This window comes from Ostrea edulis, chromosome 1 (assembly GCF_947568905.1).
Source record: "Ostrea edulis chromosome 1, xbOstEdul1.1, whole genome shotgun sequence".
NCBI lineage: Eukaryota > Metazoa > Mollusca > Bivalvia > Ostreida > Ostreidae > Ostrea > Ostrea edulis.
The window spans coordinates 59,124,597-59,145,636 of NC_079164.1; the positions used below are offsets into that span (position 1 = coordinate 59,124,597).

The 21,040-nt window shown below is 34.1% G+C and overlaps 1 protein-coding gene across 7 annotated transcripts in view; it reads right to left on the reverse strand.

Annotated features, from left to right (window-relative positions):
- LOC125649532 (huntingtin-interacting protein 1-like) overlaps window positions 1-21,040 on the reverse strand; it is a 230,721-nt gene that overhangs the window by 96,283 nt on the left and 113,398 nt on the right. For all 7 annotated transcript variants that reach the window (XM_056155233.1, XM_056155229.1, XM_048877117.2 and 4 more), the window contains one exon: window positions 5,128-5,216. In XM_056155233.1, coding sequence (XP_056011208.1) covers window positions 5,128-5,216 — 89 coding nt within the window. The remainder of the gene's footprint in view (window positions 1-5,127; window positions 5,217-21,040) is intronic.

Here is a 21,040-nt window from a genome sequence, read left to right on the forward strand (position 1 = left end):
TACCCCCGGGGGCCATGATTTGAACAAACTTGAATCTGCATTATGTCACAAAGTTTTCATGTAAAAATCAGCTTTTCTGTCTCAGTGGTTCTTGAGAAGAAGATTTTTCCTATATATTTGTATGTAAAACTTTGATCCCCTATTGTGGCCCCATCCAACCCCTGGAGCCCATGATTTGAACAAACTTGAATCTGCATTATGTCAGGAAGCTTTCATGTAAATCTCAGCTTTTCTGGTTTAGTGGTTCTTGAGAAGAAGATTTTTAAAGTTTTTCCCTATATATTTGTGTGTAAAACTTTGATCCCCTCCTTGGGGCCCCATCTTATCCCCAGGGGCCATGATTTGAACAAACTTGAATCTGCACTATGTCAGAAAGTTTTCATGTAAAAATCAGCTTTTCTGGCTCAGTGGTTCTTGAGAAGAAGATTTCTAAAGATTTTTCCTATATATTTGTATGTAAAACTTCGATCCCCGCTTGTGGCCCCATCCAACCCCAGGGGCCCATGATTTGAACAAACTTGAATCTGCATTATGTCAGAAAGCTTTCATGTAAATCTCAGCTTTTCTGGCTTAGTGGTTCTTGAGAAGAAGATTTTTAAAGAATTTGCCTATATATTTCAATATAAAACTTTGACCCCCTATTGTGGTCCCACCCTTACCACGGGGGTCATGATTTGAACAATTTAGAATCTATACTTCCTTAAGAAGCTTCCACATAAGTTTCAGCTCTTCAGGCCCGGTGGTTCTTGAGAAGGAGATTTTTTAGTGACCCCACCCTAATTTTGCTTTTTCTTGATTATCTTCTCTTGGACAGGGGCCTGGCCCTTCATTTGAACAATTGAGAATCCCCTTTACCCAAGGATGCTTTGTGCCAAGTTTGGTTGAAATTGGCCAAGTGGTTGTTGAGAAGAAGTTGAAAATGTGAAAAGTTTACAGACGGACGGACAGACGGACGGACGCCGGAATACGGGTGATCAGAAAAGCTCACTTGAGCTTTCAGCTCAGGTGAGCTAAAAAGTGAAAATTACTGGAACCATGCATCGTGTTTCCATGGCAACGGACCGTACCCACAGTTAAGTCATTAAATGTTGAGTTTTTAATCTTTTCACAAATATTTCTAATAAAACAATTTCCCAACAATGTACAGTGAATGGAAATTCAAGAAAGCACTTAGATTATTGTACTTGTGATTGAAAAAGTGTGTATTTTCTTGCTTATTCTTAAAAATAAGTCATAAATTCAGGTAAAAAAGAGCATTTATGACTTCTTTTCAGACACTATTTTCTCTGAAACGCAGCAGGGCTGACATTAATTCTACATGCCGTTTTTAAGACAGCTATTTATACTACCAATATAGTAAATAAAAACAGTTAAACAATTTACCCATTTTTGTAAAACCCCTAAAAACTCTACACTAGTGCCTACTATTTTACACAATTATTATCCCCCTTGATGCAAACTCTCTACAATTAAAGGAAGAAATGAATGAATATCACTTAGCAGACAACATAAAAATTCTGGATGGTCATTAAGGAATTCATTTAACAGGAAATTTGAAATGTGATGTAGAGATTTGCCTATTTTTCTGTAAATTAAATTTTATATATTAGTTAATCCATGTAATCATTCCAAATTCATACAAACTGTCTCAATGACAGATAGATCTAGTAAATTAATAGTATACACCGGTAAATAAGATTCGAAGTATATCTATTGTAGAACACTTGTTTCTCTTTAAAAAAAAAAAGATCCACCTGATAGAAATCTACACTCAATCAGTATCAATACTGACATCACACTTTCACCTCCTATTGTGTCATACTCAAAATGCATTGTGACGCACTTTTTGTGTATTCAAAGTATTTCATTCTCACTGAAATAATTTATCTTCTATCAAATGGTCAATGCAATTCATATTTGAAAATATTGTATACGTAACGATGTGGATTGTTGTTCTGATGAGAAGGGGGGGGGTGGGGTGTTATTTTGTTGGTAGATCCTCTAACAAATATCCCATCCCTATATCATTAGGCTATGAGTATAGCACACATGTTTTCCATGCAATTACAAATTCTGTAATTCATATATTTTAGACCACATCCATATTTTAAATGTAATAAAACAATACACTTCATAGAGATTTCGATATAGAAATACTTGAGGCCTACTTATTCCAACATCTTACATGTAGGCCTATGTATCAAATGGCAGACCCCCCACCCTCCCAAAATAGTAAACCTAACGAACCTGGTGATTTTAATTATGTTCTATGACCTTGCTATGTACATTTTCCCATAGTTGATACTTTTTAAGAGTATTATTCATAAAGTAGCATTGTGTTTATCTACACATGAGTTTGAAAAATAAATTTGTAAAGTTTTGAAAATATAATCTTGTGATTCATTTAACTTTCCTGAGATTTATATCTATTTCCTGATATTTCTTTATTCTATATCAACTTTGCATATAGAGCTCTATTCAATTTATCTTCCTGATTATATGGAAGTTATAATTGATAGTAATGCACTGCAAGCATCCATCAAACAAACTTAATTAATATATGTGTTGGAGTCTCTCTCTCTCTCTCTCTCTCTCTCTCTCTCTATATATATATATATAAACTATAATATATATAAACCACAGCAATATGTGATTTAAAAAAAAAAATACACAGGTTCGTTAGTAGATAAAGATATATACATGTTTAAATTAAATCCAAATGCAGTTTAGGTCAACTGATTAAATATGAAGGTCATTGGTTAGTGTATGTGACCTTGAGATTGTAGGACAAGGTCATTTACAAGGTTCAATAGAATTTAGCATGTCATTAGAAAGTAATTGATGCACCCAGAAGGCAAATGTTCTTGACCTAAATTAGATCATTAGCCTAGTAATTAGATATATTTTCGAAAATGTAGCTGAACATGAAAAAAAATAAATGGTGTTTTTGGTCAGGTCAGTAACAAAAAACTAAAAGTTGTTTAACTGATTTTATTTTCTTGAATAAAAATCTAACATTTGTTATTTCTTTCTATATGAAAGACCTTGTATGATTGTGTTGCGTTTCCAAAAAAAGTTAGCTAAAAATCTATTGTTTTATTGAATTTTTGACTGTATACAATCCAAGGTATGTTGGTTGCCATGGCAACCATTTTTTGCTGAGATATTTAAATTTCTTATTTCAACAAAATTTTATATAAGCCTTTTTCATTTACCTTAAACTAAAAAAATATGCATCTTATTATCTTAATTGTATTTATTTTGGACTTTAAAGAGGTATATTTCACTGTTTTTTCAAGGACTTTGTCCTTGTTACCATGGTAACAACAAAGTGATAAATAACTCTGTGTTATTTGAGTTTAAGTGACTCACACATGCGTTTTGAATGATTTTATCAATAACACTGCATAAAATTGTAGAATTTTTCAATAATTTTTTTTTTTTGCACTTTCCAAAAAATTCTCCATGATTACTGACAGCTTGAGAAGAAGATTTTTAAAGATTTTCTCCATTTATTTCCATGTAAAACTTTGATCCCCTATTGTGGCCCCAACCTACCCCCAGGGGCCATGATTTGAACAAACTTGAATCGGCATTGTGCCAGCAAAATTTCAAGTAAATTTCAGCTCCTCTAGCCCAGTGGTTCTTAAGAAGATTTCTAAATGACCCCACCCTATTTTTGCATTTTCGTGATTATCTCCCCTTTGAAGGGAGCATGGGCCTTCATTTGAAGAAACTTGAAAGCCCTTCATCCAAGAATGCTTTGTGCGAAGTTTGGTTGAAATTGGCCAAGTGGTTCTGGAGAAGAAGATGAAAATGTGAAAAGTTTACGCTGGCACCAGACAACGGACAAACTTTGATCAGAAAAGCTCACTTGAGCCTTCAGGTCAGCTGAGCTAAAAAAATCAGTCTAAATCCTTTCTACTGACAACTAGTACACCTTCAAACGGCACAAAACACCTTAATGCAATATTATTTACAAGCTGTTAATGAGATAATTGTTTTTTGTCGATTTTAACAGATGTTTGGAAACCCAAGGACTCCTATGATGTCACATATAATGCCGCGCAAAATATCAAAAGTAAATATGCATATCACAAGATTTTAATTTCATTGCTTTCAAACTCGAAAACTACGCAAAATATTTAATTTAAATCACATTAAAGGTAGTTTTAGGCATGAAAAGAATTAATTTTGCTGAAAAAATTAAAAAGTTTAGTAACATGCGTTGTGTCCTTTAAGGCTTGGCTTATTTGAATGTTATCTGACTCTGAGTCAAATTCGCTTAAAACAGTGTTATATCGTACTCTCTTTGTAATTTCACTTGGTCGTCCATCTAGGCCAAAATGGTAAATAGTGAAATTATTCTTCAAATGGTCACATTATATAGTGATATAAAGAAATACCTTATTAGGAACCCAGTTCCTTAGATATGATAAAACCATAGCGTTGAGTGAATCATGTGTTGCAATGTGAACCTTTTTATTAGTGGATGCAAAAAAAACCAAATATGGGAGGGGTCAATGACAGGGTCATGGGGTAAATTAGTTACATGATTGACAGCTTGATGATGTAATACAAAATATTGTTTCTTCATTGCACATGAGGAGACGGAGTGCGCAATAACTCAAGAATATTTTGTATACATCACCTCGTGTCATCATGTAACTATTACAAATTTTGTTCCTGGTACTGTAAATGAATTTATTATTTCCCAGCAATATCCAATTTTAATGGAAGTCATATTTTGCCAGATGTACAGGTATTGTACAGGAGGAAATCCCACTATAGTCCGTTAACCTCAGAATATTCATAAGGTACCAGTACTTACTTTAACCTCAGAATATTCATAAGGTACCAGTACTTACTTTAACTTCAGAATATTCATAAGGTACCAGTACTTACTTTAACCTCAGAATATTCATAAGGTACCAGTACTTACTTTAACCTCAGAATATTCATAAGATACCAGTACTTACTTTAACTTCAGTATATTCATAAGGTACCAGTACTTACTTTAACTTCAGAATATTCATAAGGTACCAGTACTTACTTTAATCTCAGAATATTCATAAGGTACCAGTACTTACTTTAACTTCAGAATATTCATAAGGTACCAGCACTTACTTTTCTGATGAGGGACACATGTTCCTCTCTTAATTTGTTGTAGATTTCCTTCATTTTCTTGAATTTTTCCTCATTTCCTTTTGCATGTTCTGTAAAAAATTGCAGAATTAAACATACATGTATAGTAAATCAAATGCTATCACATATACATGTATATATATATATATATATATATATATATATATATATAAACAAATGATAATCACATATTTTATCAACATTGCATAACAAATTCTTTCATTTTGTTGCTTGAAAACATTGAGTGTTGGTGACATTTTTTAATATATGTACAGGTATATCATTCCATAAAATAACTGAGGAGTTTTGGGGAAAAAAATTCAAAAGTTTACATGTATGAAGTGGTAAACACAAGCCATAATTGGATTGAGATGAAGATTGTATTGGAATCGAAACATGCAATCTAGATAAAAGATAAAGGATATAATAAATCCTATTCATTTACAGTAAGATAGACTGTAAACCTATTCATTTACAGTAAGATAGACTGTAAACCTATTCATTTACAGTAAGATAGACTGTAAACCTATTCATTTACAGTAAGATAGACTGTAAACCTACTCATTTACAGTAAGATAGACTGTAAACCTATTCATTTACAGTAAGATAGACTATAAACCTATTCATTTACAGTAAGATGGACTGTAAACCTATATTCATTTACAGTAAGATAGATTGTAAACCTATTCATTTACAGTAAGATAGACTGTAAACCTATTCATTTACAGCAAGATAGACTGTAAACCTATTTATTTACAGTAAAATAGACTGTAAACCTACTCATTTACAGTAAGATAGACTGTAAACCTATTCATTTACAGGAAGATAGACTGTAAACCTATTCATTTACTGTAAGATAGACTGTAAACCTACTCATTTACAGTAAGATAGACTGTAAACCTATTAACCAAGTTTTTCAAAGAAAGCTTAGGGCGCATCATTGGGAGCATCAGAAATATAGCTAGCATCAAGTTTTTTTAAGTTTAGGAACCCCATTAACAAAACCATGAAAACTGTATTGTGAAACATATCATGACGCACATTTTCGTACGATCATGAGGTAGCCTGCAATACTCAGGCCTATTCGGCACACAGAACAAGCTTCAAGTACACAGTGTAGGTTCAGAGTATAAAGATCATAACAAATGCATACACCAGAATGACTGATCATCAATATACAACATCTGTTCACCAATACCATTACTTGTACAATAATCATTATAAGGTTATCATTTTTACCATTACTTGTACAATAATCATTATAAGGTTATCATTTTTAATACCTTTACTTGTACAATAATCATTAAGGTTATCATTTTTACCATTACTTGTACAATAACCATTATAAGGTTATTATTTTTACCATTACTTGTACAATAATCATTATAAGGTTATCATTTTTAATACCATTACTTGTACAATAATCATTATAAGGTTATCATTTTTAATACCGTAATGGTATTCTTAGCTCAACTGAGCTATAAGCTCAAGTTAATTTTTCTGATCATCTGTTGTCATAGTTTTTTTGTCCATCTGTAAACTTCACACATTTTTTTTTTACTGCAATCTTCTTTAAAACCAATGGGCCAATTTGAACCAAAGTTGGCACAAAGTGTCTTCAGGTCAAGAGATTCTATAATTGTTAAAATGATGGGCTTCATCTGGGTTTACAAGGGTGGCCACTTAATTAATAGAGTTATATAAGATTTTTAACAAGGAGGGAATAAAATGACCACATGAAACAAAGGAGCACTTGATAGAGGTGATTGCTAAGACAGGTTTGAGTGTCCGCTTGATAGGTGACCGCTATGGCAAGTTTGATTGACTGCTTGATATACAGTACGGGCAACGCAGATTTCTTGTTTTCCACGTTCCCGCGATGGGAAAAATCTAATGCGGTAATCTATAGGTAACTCAGGTAAACCGCGTTCTCATCACGGGATGACTATCAGTTACCTGTCCCCGTTGCGGTAACATTTGTTAAAATAAAGTGCACCGCCATGGCACATGATACGCCCGTCACATATTGTTAACAGTATAGATTGTACCCATTAAAACATTTTTTTTTATATCACCTTAATTAAATGTCACAGTGACCTTAAAGTAGGATGCGACACACCTTCTACCTAAGATGCATTAGTTGACCAATTTTGGTGATTCTAGGTCTAATAGTTTTCAAGTTATGAGCCTGATAAGTTTTTGCCATATCTGGCCATATCTTCTTAATGAAAAGTCACAGTGACCTGGTTTTAATGTGCGACACACCTTCTACCCAAGATGTATCTACAGACAAAGTTTGATGATTCCAGGCCTTGTAGTATTTAAGTTACGGGTCGGACACGAAAAAGCTAACAGACGGACGGACAGATGGATATCTTCTTAATGAAAAGTCACAGTGACCTGGTTTTAATGTGCGACACACCTTCTACCCAAGATGTATCTACAGACAGTAGTAGTTTTAAAAAAGGCACAACGAATTACATTGTGAATTTCGTGTAATGTATTACTACATTTATATTAAACAAATTACATATTTTCGTGCGAGGTTAATTTAACATAAAACATCAATATTCATGCTTATTGAAAGAGAGAGAGAGAGAGAGAGCGCGCATTGATAGATCTAGAACCGTTCGGCCGTGGGGACACACGTCCTCCTATACACATATCCCCACCTACCCACATATACAATTACAGTACAACACCTTTTAAAACATCTTACTGCATTACAAATAATTAAATATATTCATGTAGTAATGTAGTACTTATCCTAATGCAGCTCACGGGTAGTCGGAGTGGACCTTCCAAAACAAACATTTAATATGGACTGAGTGAAACATTTTACATGACATTTTAAAACCCAATATCCAGTCAATAGTCGGGGGGGGGGGGGGGGGGGGGGGGGGGGGGGGGGGGGGGGGGAGAGACATTTTTAATATTTGCATACAAATGGTATTTGCATACAAATGGCACATTTTACACAAATGTGTAAAATTATATACATTTTGAATATTTGCATACAAATGGTACGATGTCATGTAATTATATTATGTCGCAGAATTTGATTAGACATATTTCAGTCCTGAATATTTGGTTGATTCCAATATAACTTGTTTTCAAAAAAGTCAATAAAAGTATTAATTTGAATTAAATTAAAATCAACATGTATTAATTTCATTGTGTGTTTGAATTAGGTTGCTATCTCAATATTCATTTTGATTATCTAATGCTACAAAATCCTGGTGTTGCTTAATTAGAGGTCCCCCTCAACCCCAATTTCCTGTGTATTTCAGTAACTGACACTACTTGTGTATAAAGATTAGCACCCATCCCCACCTTGGGACCTCCAGGTAAACACCTATGCTGAAAAGACAATGCCTGCTTCTCTGTTAAAAAAAAAATGGGTCAGTTACTGTGCATGCATTGTCTTGGTGATTTTCAGGGATTGTAGGACAGAAAATCACAGGACAAAATGACCATGGACAAAAACTCTCGATTAGAAATTATGTGAAATTGGGACAAAATGTCACGGGACAAAAGGTCACAGTTCATAGGAATTTTTTTAAAAAAAATCATTTTTATATAAATTAAAAAAAAAAATGTTCTTTTTGTAAAGTTTAAGAAAATATGTGTAAAATTATATACTTTCTATGAGAATTTATTTGAATTTCAAACTTTAAATTTTAATACTGATAATACAAGAAAAAGAAAATTTTATTGATATCGAATAAAAATAAACTTTGTGATTAGGTTTACAATACTACATGTATACATATCAATGGTTGTAAAAACAAAATCTGCTGAGAGATTCCTTACACTTCAGATTATTGTGAAAACAAGCAGTCAGTGATTGCTATATAAACATCAACCTGCACCACCCACTTGGTTGTCAATATGGTAGCTCATTACATAAGTTTATGCCAAAAAAGTAGAATTTATTTGTACTAATTAAATTTCAAGACCTTAACGACTGGGAGGCTGGGTAAATCCATCATGAGAGAGAGAAATAGAGAGAGAGAGAGAGAGAGTCTGCATGTTTGCAAAGGGACTCTCTTCAAAACTGATAGTATGTCAAAACTCGGACACACAGGTAAACAAGAAGTAGTATTACGCAAGCTCAAGATCACACCTGCACAACAGATTAGCGAGACAAAGAAAGTCAGTCACAGACACTTAAAATCTAACATTCTATAACATGTACATAAGATTTACATGTACCAGTGAGATGTACAATTTCCAAAGAATGAAATGATATGCGTAATGAATGTAAATTGAATATTTAGGTTTTTTTCGCAAGTGAATTCATTAATTCATCAAATATTATCGTAAACTTAATATTTTGCATAAATAAAAGAAAAAGCTATGTATTTGCCATTTCTAACAAATAAAAGGATGTGTAACAAGAATGTATCAAGCTTAACTTTCAATATTCTTACAATGATAATGAGAGGGGGTGTCTCCAACCTTAATCTGACCACATTTTAGGTGATGGTCGCAGAGAAGCCATACTGCTTCAAAGGGACTTTTCCCTCATGCACAAGTATTTCAAAACTCGGATCCTTGGGTAGACAGGAAGTATTACGCAACCATAGTTCCACACTATTTACAACATAACAAGATGACTAAGAAAATTCTAACATTAAATTTATCACTAAAACGTACATCTTCCAACAAATAATCCGATATGCAAGATGAATGTTCTAAACAAAAACGAGAAGATTCAAGTAGAATCTAAATTTATGTTTCATTTTACAAACGACTTTCTAAATTCATCAAATACATGTACACATGTATCATTGAAGACCGAGTTTTTGTTAAGATCAATGATCTTATTTTAAAATTTCAATACTCAATAAAAAGATATACAAAGAAACAAAGAAACATGCCCCATCAATTTTATTCCCAGTTTAATGTATTCGCCATGGTTTCGCTTTCCAACGAATAAAACATGATCATACATGCATTTCAATGCCCAATTATTATTTTACAAATAGAAGTATTTTTATTTTATCTTATCATGCCTTTTCGCGCAATGATTATCAAGGAAATACTGTAAACGTATTATATTTGGCGTGTATGATATTTGGCGGAAATCGTTTTTTCAACAAGTTAGCGTAGATTTGATTTAGCGCATTCCTGAATTACTTTAAACATCTAGATTTACAGATGGCATTTAGCGATGTACTTGATTTAGCGGAAGCTGCGTTCCGCCAAAGGCGCTAAATAGAATACACAGCCAAATGTAATACATTTACAGTATCTATTATAATAAGTTTCAGAATTGGGTTTTAGATTTATTTTAATCATTAACACATTCATTAAATACTGTAATATGAGATACTGATTTTTCTTAAAATCGATGTAATTATTTCTTTTATTATTTTTTTTTTTAAATTCAATTAAATGAAATGTATGCAGAAGAAAGATACTTGTCCATGCATGTGCAATTTGCATGTTTAATCTCAGTTGACTAGAAAACTACACTGTAAGCCATGATCTGACAGGAAACACAGAACTGTCAAGGTATAGATCTCTTCGACATGTTATCTAATATTTTCTAAACTGTTGTTTCAAATTAATTTCTATTAAAACGATGTTTATAAATACCGATTAACTTTCCCGTGATCATCACTGACAATTCGAAACCAAAATCTCTGAAGTAAATTATGTTTTATATTGTCGATTATACCGATAATGCACATATATATTCGTTCTGAAATACAGCAAAAAATTTAATTCACAAACATACATGCATAAGATTTAAATTGTACTTTTCAATTGATTCTATCCATTGGAAGTAACTGTCATTGGAGACAAAATACAGTATTCAGACCTGTTATCAACTGTGCAAATACAGGTAGTTTACTCCGCCGCGGTGTAAACGTGGCTACTCCCACTAGCTATGAAATCTAGAAAATATTACTGTTCTGAATATCTAAGCTAAATTCTAATGTTCAGCAACAGTATAAAACTTAAAACTTCACTGCTCTCAAAAGTGCATACACTGACAAAAGACTTTAAATAATAGGTGTATTAACATTAAAACATCAAAAGATATGACTAATTTGGACTAATCTTAAAGTCATAACCCAGCTGGGTTGTGAAATTCACCATTTTTTGTACATCCTTTTCTGCTTAATTCCTAAGTATGCATTTAGATTTTATACAGTATCAACAAACTTACATATATATACTATATACTAAGATGTTATTTAAGTGTTTTACACATAAACATAATATATAATATACCAAGTTTGGCCCCACCCTGGGGTCAGAACTCCTACCCCAGGGATCTTGAAATTTACAATTTTGGTAGAGGCTTTCCTGCTCTACATCACTATGCATTTAGTTTTTCTTGCATGTGTGCAGTTCTTGAGAAGAAGATTTTTGAAAACTGGTCTATTTTGGGCAGTTTTTGACCCACCCCTAAGGCCAAAGGGGTGCTGGAATCCTGAAATTTACAATTTATATCCACCTTGTTCCAAATATGTTTCATACCAAATTTGAAAAGAATTGGAATGATAGTTATCAAGAAGTTAAAAATGTATATTCTTCACACATTTAATAAATGACCATTTTGCCCCTTCCCTGATACCAAAACCCCTACCCCTGGGATCATCAAATTTACAATTTTGGTAAAGGACTACCTGTTCTTTCTTAATATCTATTTACTTTTAATTTAATATCAATAGCACTAAAGAAGATGTTATTTAAGTGTTTTACACATAAACACAATAAATACTAAGTTTGGCCCTGCCCTGGGGTCAGAACCCCTACCCTAGGGATCATAAAATTTACAATTTTGGTAGAGGCCTTCTTGCTCTATATCACAATGCATTTAGTTTTTCTTACACGTGTGCGGTTCTTGAGAAGAAGATTTTTGAAAATTTGTCAATTTTGGGCAGTTTTTGCCCCGCCCCTATGACCCCAGGAGTGTTGGAGTCCTGAAACTTACAATTTATGTCCCCTTTGTCCCAATGATGCTTCATACCAAATTTAAAAAGAATTGGAATGGTAATTATTAAGAAGAAGTTAAAAATGTTCAATTTTTACCGCATGACATACGACGACGGACGACAACCAATACGCAAGATTGCGACTACTTTTTCCGTCTTGGTTTTAAATTTTACTTTCCCCTTTCAAAGTCTCGTGAGACCCAAAGTATGCGAGAATTTGGGCATGTTGGTAAATAATACCAGTTCTGCAACTTTTGTCGTGATCGATTCACCTGATTTTAACAATGGTGCACTTATCATTGCATTGCAGTAGACTGTGGTAATGATTCAAGAAAGAAACCTAGTACGCAGAAGTATCCACAAATGACAGATTTTAATGGAAATTTATAGGTGGATTTTTCCCCACTGCTGTCAGCCAGGAAATTCCCAAAGCTGAGAAGAGCTTGCGTCAAAACATATAGCTTCACGAGCCAAATTCAGTTCATTTTCCTGTATCCAGACGTTTCATACACCTTTCATTTAAAAAAGCTTTTAATTGTGGAATGTACAGGTTAAATCGTCTTCCGATGCCATGTTTGAATAAACAAAAAATGCCCAAGATCGACATGTTTTCCAGACTTCTTTACAAGAGAGTTCCGCTAACTCGGTATTTACGATCTTGCGTATTGCAATAGATCACCTGAGTTTACTCAGGTGACCTAAAAATGGTAATGAGCATTGTACAAAGTTTCAAGTTTATCTAATAAGCCATACAGGAGGAGAAGTATTCACAAGATTTTGTGACAGACAGACAAAAAACATTTGATCAGAAAAGCTCACTTGAGCTTTCAGCTCAGATGAGCTAAAAAATAAAAACGGACTGATAGGGTTCAAATACATAAGTCATCAGGGTTTATCTATATTCAAGTACGCTAGCATGAAAAGTACATCAACATGCAATATAAGACAGAAAATTTTAATTTATCATTTATGTAAAAAATATTTTTTAAAGCAAAATAAAGATAGGGCATGCTTTTTCCTGAAAAAAATTTGGGGGGCCGGTGCACTGTGTAATTTTTACAAGCCAACTTTGAGATTGTGTGCTATACACGACAGCTCGTTATACATTAGACCCATACTGACTCTTGACAGAGAAGTATATATGAAATACTAACCTTTATTTTGATAATGAAATGTTGTAAAAGTAACAGATCAAAATGCACTTAGGCACAAACAAAAAAACAAGAGGCCCATGGGCTACATCGCTCACCTGAGTCACCTTGGCCCATATCTGAAGACTTTCCATATATATTTGCATGTAAAACCTTAGTCCCTATTGTGGCCCCAACCTATCCATGGAGGTCATGATTTTTACAAACTTGAATGTGCACTTTGTCAGAAAGCTTTCATGTAAATGTCAACTTCTTTGGCCCAATGGTTCTTCAGAAGAAGATTTTTAAAAAATTTCCCTATATATTTGTATGTAAAACTTTCATTCCCTATTGTGACCCCAACCTATCCCTGGGAGCCATACTTTGAACAAACTTGAATCTGCACTATGTCAGGAAGATTTCATGTAAATCTCAGCTCTTCTAGCTCATTGGTTCTTGAGAAGAAGATTTTTCCTATATATTTCTATGTAAAACTTTGATCCCCTATTGTGGCCTTAACCTAACCCCAGGGGTCATGATTGGAACAAACTTGAATCAGCAATGTGTCAGAAAGATTTCATTTAAATCTCAGCTCATTGGTTCTTGAGAAGATTTTTAAAGATTTTCCCTATATTTGTATGTAAAACTTTGATCCCCCTTGTGGCCCCATCCTACCCCCGGGGGCCATGATTTCTACAAACTTAAATCTGCACTATGTCAGAAAGCTTTCATGTAAATATCAGCTTTTCTGGCTCAGTGGTTCTTGAGAAGAAGATTTTTTAAAGATTTTCCCTATATATTTGGATGTAAAACTTTGATCCCCTATTGTGGCCCCATCATACCCCCGGGGGCCATGATTTTAACAACTTCAATCTGCACTATGTCAGGAAGCTTTCATGTAAATCTCAGCTTTTCTGGCTCAGCGGTTCTTGAGAAGAAGATTTTTAAAGATTTTCCCTACATATTTGCATGTAAAAATCCCCTATTGTGGCTCCATCCTACCTCGGCGGCCATGATTTGAACATTCTTGAATCTGCACTATGTCAAGAAGCTTTCATGTAAATTTCAGCTCTTCTGGCCCATTAGTTCTTGAGAAGATTTTTAAATGACCCAACCCTATTTTTGCATTTTTGTGAATATCTCCCATTTGAAGGGGGCATGGCCCTTCATTTGAACAAACTTGAAAACCCTTTCTCCCAAGGATGCTTTTGGTCAAGTTTGGTTGAAATTGGCAAAGTGGTTATGGAGAAGAAGTCGAAAATGTAAAAGTTTACAGACAGATAGATGGACAACAGGCAATCAGAAAAGCTCCCTCGAGCTTTCAGCTCAGGTAAGGGCTGTTCCAGAAATGATCAAATGGGGGGGTCGGGCGGCAAATGATATTTTTTTGTGTGGGTGGTCGTATTTTTTCATATTTTAATTAGTCCGTGGTGGGATTGTTAATAAAATATTTATTATGGGTAGTGGGTAGTTTCTATTGTTTTATTTTGTGCTACGTGGGTGTTGAGTTTTCAGAATATTTTTATTGTCGCTCTTGTCGTGTTGGTTACAAAACGTCGGAGGGAAAATTGAAAACGTGCTTTCGAAATGCTGCTTTTGAAATCGAAAGTAACATAGAACTATTCGAGTTGTCGCTCTTTGCAGCGCATAACTTTCCATTACGGCACTCTTCAAATTAGAGGCGCGTTTAATAGGGTCCCTTTAGACGTGATGGCGGCGAACTCTGTTCTGTAGATTATTACAGTTTACAGTGCATCGATTTTGGGAATATTTTGAAACCAATAGGTATTCCGTTTTCTAATAAAAATAGGCAAACCTTAGTTGATTTATACGAGGGTACCGATGCGTTATATTTATCAGTCGGTGTGATGGTGATATAGAGGCCTCCGGGCGCGGGCTCCATTAGAAGACGAACGATTCGTGGAAAAACATATCCATACCCATTTCATGATAATAGCATCGTTTGGACTCCCAATCTTTCCAACATTCCCGCCATAGATGCCTTTGATTGTTGATGTGACATCGTTTCTTCAGAACTACTGTGATACAATGTCGCACAGGCATTACCGCGTCATTGACTAGAATGTTTGTCCCGAAAACCTCGCGAGATTTGTACCGTTTTCATTTTTAAAAAATATTTTTGTGGTGGGTCTGGTTAGTTTTTTTTTTTTATTAGATGGGTCATTGTAAAATGAGTTTATTAATTTGATGGGTCATGGGGTAATTTTTTATTTTTTTTTATGGGTGCTTGGTATATACAAAAGGTGCCTCCCGACCCCCCCATGTATTTATTTCTGGAATAGCCCTAAGCTAAACACACGAGTTACTAGATTAAATTTCGGATGTTTGGAAGGTGACTCAAATAATTCACAGCACTGTGTATTTCCTCTACTGTATGTTGATATTTACTCAGTTTGTTAGATTTTCTCGAGTTATCTCACATAGTAACCAACCGATGCAATGATATTGCAAATAATCAAAATTTTTGTTGTGAATCAATCTCCAGGCACATAACAACGAGCAACGAGACCCCATTTCAACCTTCACTTGTGGCCTACTTTTGAAATTTCCCTTTATCTTTACATACATAGCTTGTCATTTTCAAATATCAATTTATTAACTGGTCACTTTTTATAGTAATAAATGGTAGAGTAAATGCAAGTATGAACTGATAAACTGAACTTGTGCACTAAGTATACTGAAGGATAACCTACACAATTTTGGGATTTGGGCAGAACTACATTTCTTGCTAACTAAGAATTTTCAGACAAATAAGAAAACAACTTAATCTCCTTTTGTCCCTCCCCTCTTCTACTTCCAAAAACGACGTTTAGGGTCTAAACTCATTATATCTAATACATGAAGTGTAGTAAATAATACTGAAAAGTTAACTCAGAAAACAAGATATTAAAACCGTGACGGAATCAGACAAGAATAGTTCCGCTACCTGCACTTTTTTAATACAGTCAAAACTGCCTAAGCGACCCACTGCATTAAGCAACTCACTGTCATATGTGACCATAAAAAGTTACCCCCAAGACATTACCCTATATATTGTACCTGTATTAAACGACCACCTGTCTGACGCGACCAACGACCATGATTTTTACAACCTTTTCAAGTAATTTCACAAAATTTTACTATTATTTAACGACTGTACATTTTTTGATTACAACGTGATTCCTACTTTCGATTTCGGTTGAGCACGACTATTCTGGGAATTATCGCCCCTAACACTTTTGTTTTAAAACGCAGAGTTCGTAGGTGATCTTGTTTAGTCAACCATCTGAATCATTTATTATACCTAAGCTGTCAACATGCAGGGTTGTGTGTGGTTACTTAATAAATCCCGAATTGTTGTTTATTTAACAAAATCAAGGATCAGGGAATCAAGGCCGGTGTATTTGAAGGTGTGAATTTCGATAAACTTTAATAAGTGCGGGGTAGAGCGGAAATGAAAATCTATCACTTGTTATACCATTATGTTCAACGGAGTGAAAAATTAGCCCAATTGTGATATGAATCAGGTATTGTGCTTAGGACTGTAAGTATTCGCGATTTTCCTGCATGAGATACTCAAGGTTTCCAGAATCATGACCGGAGCTAGCGGTTCACTTCGACATATCCTGAGTATTTGACACATCCGAGTTCAAGAAAGTTGCTTGCATTAGTTCAAAGCTTCAAATATTTGCTGTGCACAATGGATATTGTGATTTATTTAATGTCTTTCAAATTGAATAACATATTTCCAGCATTTATTGTACAAAAGGAGATGCAACACTTCATCACCTGCTTTCTTATCACCAGACAAGCATTGCATTTTTGTAGTTACAATTAGACTATATATAAATACTCTTTACAACAAAATGTTTATAAGTTTTAGAAAATTTACATGCAGTTCATAAATGAGATTTAATTAAATTATCAGGATATAGGGCTCACGGTGGGTGTGACCAGTTGACAGGGGATGCTTACTCCTCCTAGGCACCTGTAACCACCTCTGGTGTGTCCAGGGGTCCGTGTTTGCCCAACTATCTATTTTTGTATTGCTTATAGGAGTTATGAGATTGATCGCTGTTCGTTATCTTCACCTTTCATGTAAATGTGTAAATATGAAATGCATGCAAATTTTGTCATTCTTGAACAGATTAAATGGCATTGTAATTTTTGATGAATAATAAATCATGATATAACACATTGTATTCTAGATTTTTAACTACAGTGTATTATTAAAGCTGTATGACCCGATGTTCATGTATTATTTTTGCACATAATTACTTTAAAGCAGATTAATTATTTTATAAAGTTATTAACTTTCCCTTAATTACATGCTTGAAAACATCTGTATGTAAAAGAAAACAGTGAGAATATTATTTAGAATGCAAATATAGTGTGGTATATATATAAATCACCCAGAAAACCTCGAGCCTTTCACTCAAATCATGGTGTTTTCGGTAAAAGGCCTGAGGTGTTCCGGATAAGGCATAAATTATACAGTGTTAGACGTCTACAAATAGCCCCACGCCCTTCAGGGGAATCCCAACATGATGTATTAACTCAGACGCAACTGTCTAGTTTTAAGGCTGAAAGAGCGTAAAACAATGAATTACTAAGAGGTATTTGATATTTTTATTTCTATTAAACTTAGGCACAGTTCTGTTGTAACAAAATACACAGCTTTACACAGAAAAGACCACCGATGATCTGAAAGTTTGAACTGATCATGTGACTGTCACTTGAAATGGCAGAGTTGTTTGTAACACCAATTTATAATCAAATAATTTTGGTTAAAACAGGTGAAATAATGTATGACATGTCATACAGCCTCATAACTACAGTACACGACACGAGTTTTATGCGTGTTCCACGCAACGCGGTGGAACAAATTTGCCCCAAACACGGTGGACCTTTAAAATTGTCGGCACCTTTGAAGTCCTATTTTTCCGCGCGAGCTAGACATTGAAGTCCACGGAGGATCTCCGTGGATGCCACCGCGCATCTCCGTGGATGTCACCTGTACCTCCGTCGATGCCACCGTGTACCTCCGTGTGATAAAACAAAGAAATAATTTCCGAAATGATTCACCCAAAAAACCTTTTCGCTTGGCCAGCATGCATGCCCCCACCCCATTACTTATTTAGAAATTAGCTATGAATCATTCAATTCTTGTAATTGTTGTTTAATGATACGTTGGTGTTTTCGGTACATATCCGTATGTAGACTTCCCTGCAGACGTTCACACCTTTTTATGAAACGCCCAAATTCTCGACATCCTGTATATAAACACCTGTTATTCCTACCACTCGTCCGTACATTGTTTCACGGCACGTGCAGCACAATTTCACCAAATAAAAGAAGGGTCATGAACAACGACAATCACATGCCAGTAATTTCAATTTGATAAACAGCAGTTCAAAGAAATGTGTACCATAAGCAATAGTTTATGTTTACGTAAAGTTTTCATTGTAATTAGGAATATGTGATTAAGGTCAGCTATATACAAGTACATGTTTACATTGGATATGAATTTCATTATGTACTCAACTGTGAAGCAATGTGAGCAAAGAATCAAATTTTTATCACCTAAACAAATAAATATTAAAAATATCTTTACTTTTAAACAAACCTTTAGAAAACTCCGTACTTTCATTAAGAAAATAATAAAATAAAATGTGCTCCCCTACCTAGAATGCATTAATAATAACACGTTTTTTTTTAGTTTTTTTTTTTTTTTTCTAACTTGATAAATACTTTATTACACGCATGTATTATTTACTTAATGTATATATAACAGCTTTTTGTCTTTATATTTTTGTATACCATTGCATAATGGTGATGAGATCCAATAAATTGAATTGAGTACATGTAGTCTTGAAATATCACAAAGTAAAGAGTTGACAACGATTGAAATAAAAATGCAGACGTTTTCTCGTTTATTCAGTAACTCAATAACTTGCGCGTCTTCTGAATGAAAGTTGTAAAACAAACGTACTAGGTTTTGGTCAGTTATAACATAATACGGGGGTAAAATTCATCTTATCTCCGCTAGCAATGGGTTTTGAGTCAACTGTGCCTTCGTGGACGAATAATCTCGGCTAGCGAAGATGGGAAAAAAAGCCTAGATAGTCCGCTTGCATTAACATGTATTATGAAGGTGCAATCGAAGAATTATCCAGTAAATCCAATGATGTTGCAGTATATATAGCATGTATTTATTTTATTTTTGACTGAGAGGGAGATAGACAGCTAAGCACGTAACATCGTTTTAGAAGGGGGGGGGGGGGGGGGGGGGGGGGGACCTCATTCATTAGTCCTAACCCGGACCAGTCGAAAAATTTAACATGTAAAGAAAACAAAATGGGAAATTAAAAAAAATATCAGAATGAAAGGGGATGGATAATTAATCAGAAAGAAATTGTACTTTCAAGATTTATACTGAACGTATTAAACTTCCCGTATCTGCATACATTCATGAATATTATAATCAATGATTACCAATGCTCCCTCTCTCTCTCTCTCTCTCTCTCTCTCTCTCTCTCTCTCTCATTATCTAATGCATCTAAAGATTAAATTAAAGATTTTAATAATCGATAGCGTATATGAACAAACGCAAATAATCGTTAAGTCATTTCTGTTTATATGTATATTAGTTTTTTTTTTCATGAACTAGTTGCATTTGACACCGAGGATTTACATCCTTAAATATTGATTACAATTAAGCACGTAGAATCGGAGAGGGTGTACTTTGAAAACTTGAAAGGTTTTCGTAATCAGATAATTTAAGCACCATTTTTGTTGTTATTTTATTGCTTATCAAGAAATTTACACAACTTTACCGGCAACATACCCCTTCTGATACATTGAAAAATATAAGTAATGTTAGCACGGGGCTCTAAAAAGTCCAATCTGCAGTTTGGTCATACTTCGTCATTCAATAACTTACTTATTCAAAATAAAAAAAAATGTTTGTCGGGTTAGCGGTACTATGATGTATGACTATAACAATGACCTGTGTATAACTTGTACATTCCTTGCAAATTCGAAGGGGTTTTCGCCTCAGTAGAACAATGGGGGTCAGCTAATCCGTGTATTTGAAATCAACAGAAGTGCTTAGCTTCTTGCGGAAAGTGTGAAATATATTGGGTCGGCACAAGATACCCGTGATCTTAGACTAGAACTGATATCGCGCCGACCCAATATATTTCACACTTTTCATGAGAAGTCAAAACCCAAACTAGTTAACCGTAATTTAGTTATACTGTGACAAGACCCTAGGAATTTGCATGGTATATACTTATTATACAAAAATCATTGCATTATCCAGACACTCCCGATGAACATTTTTTTAATGAAAACCTCTATCAAAGTACATCGAACATAAGTCTCGGTCAAATGTAATTAACTCAGGATTTTAAAAATAAATCATTCGATGGTTTGTATTTTTGCTTCTATTAATTACGTAATAAATTAATTCCAATTTGTTAATCATCGACAATGCTCTAATTTCTATATTGGATCAAGTTATATTTGTCAAGATGCATATCAACACAATATGATGGAGGTAATTATGTTAAACAGCGCATTTGTCAGAGAGAGAGAGAGAGAGAGAGAGAGAGAGAGCACATCGGTAATTATTAAATATCCCTATCACATGTTGTACATGTATGTTTTTCATTTACTGAATATACTAATTCGCATTCAAAACAGGAATTGCCTGCAAGTACGCATTATTTAAACATATAATTTAAGAATATTTTAATGAAGAAAGAAGATTAAAAGAAAAAAATTCAAAACCAGGTTTTCTTAAAAACA